Raw genomic sequence first — 6779 nt, 5'->3', positions numbered from 1 at the left:
CTCCTTCCTCCTTAAGCCCCAGGAGTTCTAACTCCCAAGCCCCCTCCTTCAGTAGAGACCCTAGACTTGGGGCCTTCCTCTCCCAGAATGGAAGACTGCAGAACCCACAGGAAAGCATGACACATCCCCAACTGTCCCCTCCAGCCACATCTGCCCTCCCCTTTAACGCACACCCCAGCCTGATTGGCTTCCTCCCACCTCAGGGCCCCCAAGCCTCTCTCTCTCTCACCTCTTCCAGGAAGCCCCGACTTGGTGTTGAAGCCTCCATGGGTGGGAGTTGTAGAACCTGTGACAGAGGCAAGTTCTAAACCACTGCCCAAACCACTGATGATCTGACACCCTCAGTGCCCTCCCCCACCACACATTAAGCGGGGAACCGGACCCTGGGGAGGGGAGGGAGGACGTTGCCTGTGCAATCCAGGAAGGGAGGGTATGTGAAAAGCTACCGGGAACTGTGTGAAACCAAACCAGCCTCATCTGACAAAGTGCAGGACCCCTCACTGCCCCAACTGCTTGCTGGTCTCTCTTTCTTGAGCTCTGAGGATTCAGGAGTCTAGGTGCACAGCCTCCTTCTCTCTGAGATTCAAGAGTCTGATCAGCAGCCTCTTCCTCCTCCAGGACCCAGAAGCCCTGAGCTTACCCCCATGGAGCCCCGCCGGTCCCTGGCCCTGCTGGTGGGCTCCCTGGGCCTGACGTTCTGCCTGATTGCTTTGAGCACCGATTTCTGGTTTGAGGCTGTGGGTCCCACCCACTCAGCTCACTCGGGCCTCTGGCCAACAGGGCATGGGGACATCATAGCAGGTAAGGGGAATGGGTGTCCTACAGAGGGGCTGCCAGCGGGGATGGGTGCTCAGTGGTCTTCTCCCGATCAGGCTACATCCACGTGACGCAGAGCTTCAGCATTGTGGCTGTCCTGTGGGGCCTGGTGTCTGTAAGCTTCCTGGTCCTGTCCTGCATCCCCTTACTGTCCACCCCAGGCCACGGCCCCCTTGTCTCAACCACCACAGCCTTTGCTGCAGGTAAGCATGCTGGACTGGACTGGGCTATCGGGAGCCAGCGAATTCCTGCTGAGGGGCTGAGCCATCTCTCTTGTCCTTGTCCCCAGCCCTCTCCATGGCGGTGGCCATGGCTGTGTATACCAGCGAGCGGTGGGACCAGCCTCCACACCCCCAGATCCAGACCTTCTTCTCCTGGTCCTTCTACCTGGGCTGGGTCTCAGCTATCCTCTTTCTCTGTACAGGTGACTATCCTGCCCACTGCCCTGGGGAGCTTGGGAGGGTCCAGTTGGGGGCCCTGAGGACAGAGGGCAGGGGCAAGTGCTTAAACTCTTTCTGGCCCCCCAGGTGCCCTGAGCCTGAGTGCTTACTGTGGCGGTCCCCGTCCTGGCTATGAAACCTTGTGAGCAGAAGGCAAGAGCGGCAAGATGAGTTTTGAGCGTTGTATTCCAAAGGCCTCATCTGGAGCCTTGGGGAAGTCTGGTCCTACATCTACCCTGCCCTTCCAGCCCTTCCCCACCCCCTCCTCTTGTTTCTTCATTCATTCAACAAAATTTGGCTGGAATCTGGTTATTCTGAGATTAATTCTGCCAAGACATAAGCCAACTGTCTGCCAGCTCCATGGTAGGAGCTGGGCACCAGGGGAAGGTGAGGGCCCACCAGGCCGACCAGCCTGCAGGGCGCTCCTGCCCAGCGCGAGTGCCCAGCCCATGTGGACACAGGCTCCAACCCGTGTCTATGTCTCCCCTTCTCCAGCACTTTTCTTTCTCCCTGTGTCTTCCTCCCTTTAGCTGGCTCTCTTTCCTTCTCTCTCCCTCTCTGATTTTGTCCCCTTTGCCAGAACTCGGCCCTTCCTTGCACTCAGTCAGTTCTCTTTGCACATTTCCCCATGCTGGGGACACTGGCACGGGTCAGACCCAGGCCCTGCCCACCAGGGGCTCAGTCTGTGGGATGGTGGGGAGGAGGCACTTATAGACCAGAAGCAGTTAATACAGGCCAGACAGCAGTCCCAGTGCAGGGAGAACGCCGGAAAAAGACTGACTGTATTGTGGAGGGATGGAGACGACTTTTCTGGAGAGAGAACGTTTAGGAGCTTCTTAAGGGCCAAGGAAAGGTAATTTCCAGGCAGAGGGGCCCAAAGATGAATGTGCAGAGAAGTCAGGAATCTTGTGGGGATGAAGAACAGTAATTTAGGGCCAGGATATAGAACGTGGGGGGGCGGGGGATGGAAAATGAAGAGGGAGAGGCAGGTGGGGGCTGTGGCTTCTAATGTCATGCTGGACTTTCTCTTGAGCATGATGGGGAGTTGGGAGAAAATTGTGGGTAGGGGAGGGACAGCGTCAGCTCTGGGTGCCAGAAAGACCCCCCTGTAGACATGAAGGGGAGGCCAGAAGGTCAGGGAGGAACTTGGCAATGCAACAGGTGGGACATGATGAGGCCTGACCTGGGACCAGGAAAGGAGGGAATGAGACAGACAGATTCAGGGGAAGGAGGAGCAGGACTTGGGCACTCAACGCTTTTCAGGGTGAGGGACAAGAAGAAGGTGAGGACAGTGCCCAAGGGTCTGGCTCGATGAACTGGATGGGATGGCAGGGCCATCCCTAATATGGTGGAAGACACTAAGCTCAGTTGGAATATGGTTGACTATTAAGGCCCTGGGGGCAGCCAGGAGCAGGTGAGAACTTGCGTCGGGCTCAGGGGAGAGACCTTGGGTTGGAGATGGAGTTTTGGATGGAGGATTAAGGAGCACTGAAACTTTGGCCATGAGGAGGCTTGCCTGGCAAGGGAGTGCAGGGTGGAGCTTCAAGGGATACCCAGATTTACAAGTGAAGGGGAGAAGGCAGAGGAGCAGAAGTCTGCAGTCAGACAGCTGGGGACCTGGAGAGCTTCTGGGGTGCCTAGAATGTCAAGAGAAGAGAAGTTTATTTATTGATTTTTTTGAGACGGAGTCTCGCTCTGTTGCCCAGGCTCGAGTGCAGTGGCATGATCTCGGCTCACTGCAAGTTCCACCTCCCAGGTTCACTGCAAGTTCCACCTCCCAGGTTCACGCCATTCTCCTGCCTCAGCCTCCCAAGTAGCTGGGACTACAGGCGCCCACCACCACGCCTGGCTAATTTTTTTGTATTTTTAGTAGAGTCGGGGTTTCACCATGTTAGCCAGGATGGTCTCGATCTCCTGACCTCGTGATCCACCCACCTTGGCCTCCCAAAGTGCTGGGATTACAGGCGTGAGCCACCACGCCTGGCCGAGACGGAGTCTGGTTGTCACCCAGGCTGGAGTGCAGTGGTGTGATCTTGGCTCACTGCAACCTCCGTGTCCCAGGTTCAAGCAATTCTCCTCCCTCAGCCTCCCGAGTAGCTGGGATTACAGGCATGCACCACCACACCTGGCGAATTTTGTCTTTTTTGTTGTTTTTTTTTTTTTTTTTTTTTTTTGAGATGGAGTCTTGCTCCGTCGCCCAGGCTAGAATGCAATGGCACGATCTCAGCTAACTGCAAATTCCACCTCCCGGGTTCAAGTGATTCTCCTGCCTCGCATCCCAAGTAGCTGAGATTATAGGCACCCGCCATCAACCCCGGCTAGCCTGGCTAATTTTTGTATTTTTAGTAGAGACGGAGTTTTGCCGTGTTGGTCAGGCTTGTCTCAAACTCCTGACTTCAGGTGATCTGCCCACCTTGGCCTCCTAAAGTGCTGGCATTACAGGCGTGAGCCACTGCGTGCCCGGCAAGGGAAAGAGAAGTTTCTAAGAAAGGGCTGGGAGTGGTGGCTCACACCCATAATGTCAGCATTTTTGGAGGCCGAGGTAGGAGGATGGCTTGAGCCCAGGAGTTTGAGATCAGCTTGGGCAACAGAGCAAGGCCCCATCTCTACAAAAAATCTCAAGAAAATTAGCCAGGTGTGGAGGCACATGCCTGTAGTCCCAGCTACTCAGGAGGCTGAGGCAGGAGGTTTCCTTGAGCCTGGGAATTCAAGGCTGCAGTAAGCTGTGATGGTGCCACTGCACTCCAGCCTGGGAGAGAGAGATGGCTCACGCCTGTAATCCCCAGCACTTTGGGAGGCTGAAGCAGGCAGATCACGAGGTCAGGAGTCCGAGACCAGCCTGGCCAATATGGTGAAACCCCGTCTCTACTAAAAATACAAAAATTAGCCAGACGTGGTGGTGCACGCCTGTAGTCTCAGCTACTTGTGAGGCTGAGGCAGAATTGCTTGAACCCAGGAGGTGGAGGTCGCAGTGAGCCAAGATCGCGCCACTGCACTCCAGCCTGGGCGACAGAGCAAGACTGCGTCTCAAAAAATAATAACAGTGATAAAAGAAGGACTTGGCCTACGATGTAACGGCCCCCAAAGCTGCGGTCTGCATCTAAGCAGTCACTCAGTTGAGAGCTGCGGGGGTTTATGTGTATGGTGGTGGGGGGAGTGATTATCCCTTTAAACAGCCACTGGGGGAGGGGGTTCTGGAACCCCCGGCCTCACAGAGACCCAGCCTCCCTCCCCCCGTCTCTCTGGGCTTTGTGTCTAAGGAGCCCTAGGGCACTGGGTGTAAGTCACTTAGGTGGGCGTGTGTGGAGGGGTGTCTGGGGAGGACACTGAACAGGCTGAAGGGGCGTTCCGCTGTCGGGGGAGGTCTCCGGGAAGACAGGTTCCTCACAGCAAAGCCTGTGGTGAAGGTCTCAGAGGCCTCTCAGGGGAAGTCCCAAGGTCCCCAGTAAGGGGAACGAGGTCTGGAGGGAGGAGGTTGTGGGTCCTCAGGCCGGGTTGTTGAGGGAGGGGGGTCTTCAGGTCCCCAGAAGCAGGGACCTCAGGCAGGAGTACTAGGGGAGGAGTGTGGAGGAAGCGGGCTCCTAAGCTGGGGGCCTCGGGGTAGGAAGGGCCTGGGCCCATCCTGCCCTTGTGGCCCCCGGCTGCAGCCTCAGTGGCATGGGGGTGAAGCGGAGCCTCCAGAGTGGGGGCATTCTGCTCAGCCTCGTGGCCAACGTCCTCATGGTGCTCTCCACGGCCACCAACTACTGGACCCGCCAACAAGAGGGCCACAGTGGCCTGTGGCAGGAATGCAACCACGGCATCTGCTCCAGCATCCCCTGCCAGAGTGAGGCTCCGCCCGCCCAGATGTCAGAGGGCATTTCAGACCCCCACGACTCGGGACACACAGCTGGGCCCATGGCGAGACGCCCACCCCTTCCACCCCGGGCTCAGTTGCAGCTGTCCCTTGCCGGCCGAGGCCGCCACGAACCCCGCCCCTCGACTTGTGGGCTTGTCCCCGACCCCCTCCCCGTCCTGGTATCGGCAGTAACCGCAGGTCCTGATGTGACCTCCAAGTTTCCGTCCAAACGCCTGAGTCCCGGTCGGGGGAGCTCGGCTCCTGGCCACACACCGGGTTGGGGGCAGGAGACAGGAGAGCTTCCGGTTGTGGCCCAACCCGTAGCGACTGGGGCGGCGCCCGCGGGGGCTGATGCGCCCGCTCTCCCCAGCCACGCTGGCGGTGACTGTGGCGTGCATGGTGCTGGCGGTGGGTGTCGGCGTGGTGGGCATGGTGATGGGACTGCGGATTCGGTGCCACGAGGGCGAGTCGCTGCGGGGCCAGACCACGAGCGCCTTCCTCTTCCTCGGCGGTGAGACTGCAGCTCGCCCCAGGCCGGCAGGCAGGGGCGGGCCCTGGGTGATGGAGGGGCTTGGTCACCAGGGGAGGGGCGGGGCTGGAAGAAGCCGAGAGAGGTGGGCGGGGCTCGAGACAGAGTTCAGAGCTGGAGGCGCAGGAAGGGGCCTGGGCCAGAGGCGGGATGAGAGGCGATGGGCGTGGTCTGATAGAAGGGGCGGGTCTGAAGGGGCGTGGCCTGGGTGCAGCCCCACCAGGCCCAGCTAGCTCATCTTGTGGCTGGGCGGGGCCCAGGACTGCTGCTGCTGACCGCCTTGATAGGCTACACGGTGAAGAATGCGTGGAAGAACAACGTCTTCTTCTCTTGGTCCTATTTTTCTGGGTGGCTGGCCTTACCCTTCTCAATTCTCGCGGGTAACCTGGACAGCGGGAAGAGGGTGGAGGAGACTGCCCAGAAGACCCTCACCCCAGACGCTCCCCAGCTGCCCTCCCAGGAAACCCCAGGGACCTCTCAGGGACTCCCCAACACACTAAGACTCCCGCAGACCCGGCAGAGACCCCCTTGGAGCCCCAAACCCCAGTCCCCGGGGCCCTCCCGGCCATCCGCCCCAGGGCCCACCTTCCTATCTCTGCTCCGCGACCCCGTCCCCCCAGGCTTCTGCTTTCTGCTGGCAGACATGATCATGCAGAGCACCGACGCCATCAGTGGATTCCCCGTGTGTCTGTGACTGCAGCCTGCCTGGGGCAGAATAAAGGAACGGCTTTTTTAGCGCTGCGGCTCCGCGTGCTTTTCTGGGGGTCGTGGGGACGCAGGCACGGGGTTGCACAGAGGCTCAGGGAGGACATAAGGACATGAACCTATAGGGAACGTGGAGACGGGGAGACACAGACATGGAGACACAAGTCTCCATGGATTGGGATGGGAACAGGGACATGTGGGAGGGGCGGGGCCAAGAGGGGACGTGGGCTTTTGGAGAGGGTATGGAGAGGCTGTGGGGACGACATGGAGGTGAAGTAGAGACACGGACAGGGGAGGATACGGATATGGAAGGGACAGGGAACACGGGGATGGAGAGAGTGGAGAGACCGACGCGAAAGGATTCAGAGGCGTGGGAATACGAGTACCGCGACTTGGAAAGGCCGGGAAGAAGTGGGGGATCTGGAGAGGGAGAGCAAATCCGGGGATACCG

The 6779-nt window shown here is 58.8% G+C and overlaps 2 protein-coding genes across 6 annotated transcripts; both read left to right on the top strand.

Annotated features, from left to right (window-relative positions):
* The first annotated feature begins 487 nt into the window (after positions 1-487).
* NKG7 (natural killer cell granule protein 7) lies at positions 488-1560 on the top strand. 2 transcript variants are annotated; one of them, XM_063719623.1, is made up of 4 exons: positions 488-801; positions 873-1019; positions 1106-1240; positions 1344-1560. In XM_063719623.1, the coding sequence occupies exons 1-4, from the start codon at positions 645-647 to the stop codon at positions 1400-1402; spliced, it is 498 nt and encodes a 165-aa protein (XP_063575693.1). In that variant the 5' UTR covers positions 488-644; the 3' UTR covers positions 1403-1560. The 2 variants fall into 2 exon arrangements, with proteins under 2 accessions (XP_063575693.1, XP_063575694.1); XM_063719624.1 differs by having other exon boundaries at positions 645-801; positions 978-1240.
* A 2917-nt stretch (positions 1561-4477) lies between these two features.
* On the top strand, positions 4478-6464 carry CLDND2 (claudin domain containing 2). 4 transcript variants are annotated; one of them, XM_054541091.2, is made up of 5 exons: positions 4478-4535; positions 4904-5082; positions 5465-5605; positions 5884-6003; positions 6244-6461. In XM_054541091.2, the coding sequence occupies exons 2-5, from the start codon at positions 4914-4916 to the stop codon at positions 6315-6317; spliced, it is 504 nt and encodes a 167-aa protein (XP_054397066.1). In that variant the 5' UTR covers positions 4478-4535; positions 4904-4913; the 3' UTR covers positions 6318-6461. The 4 variants fall into 4 exon arrangements, with proteins under 4 accessions (XP_054397066.1, XP_054397063.1, XP_054397067.1 ...); XM_054541092.2 differs by having other exon boundaries at positions 4484-4548; positions 6244-6464; XM_054541088.2 differs by having other exon boundaries at positions 5884-6317.
* Positions 6465-6779: the final 315 nt, after the last annotated feature.

Source organism: Pongo abelii, chromosome 20, assembly GCF_028885655.2.
Source record: "Pongo abelii isolate AG06213 chromosome 20, NHGRI_mPonAbe1-v2.0_pri, whole genome shotgun sequence".
Taxonomy (NCBI): domain Eukaryota; kingdom Metazoa; phylum Chordata; class Mammalia; order Primates; family Hominidae; genus Pongo; species Pongo abelii.
Note: the sequence above shows the minus strand (reverse complement) of the source record. Positions and strands in the feature narration are given on the sequence as shown.

Coding starts and splice junctions, on each gene's coding strand:
- NKG7 (XM_063719623.1), top strand. CDS start 645: ATGGAGCCCCGCCGGTCCCTGGCCCTGCTGGTGGGCTCCCTGGGCCTG. Junction 802..872: donor GCATGGGGACATCATAGCAG/GTAAGGGGAATG, acceptor TCTCCCGATCAG/GCTACATCCACGTGACGCAG. Junction 1,241..1,343: donor TATCCTCTTTCTCTGTACAG/GTGACTATCCTG, acceptor CTGGCCCCCCAG/GTGCCCTGAGCCTGAGTGCT.
- CLDND2 (XM_054541088.2), top strand. CDS start 4,914: ATGGGGGTGAAGCGGAGCCTCCAGAGTGGGGGCATTCTGCTCAGCCTC. Junction 5,083..5,464: donor CTCCAGCATCCCCTGCCAGA/GTGAGGCTCCGC, acceptor CGCTCTCCCCAG/CCACGCTGGCGGTGACTGTG. Junction 5,606..5,883: donor CGCCTTCCTCTTCCTCGGCG/GTGAGACTGCAG, acceptor GGCGGGGCCCAG/GACTGCTGCTGCTGACCGCC.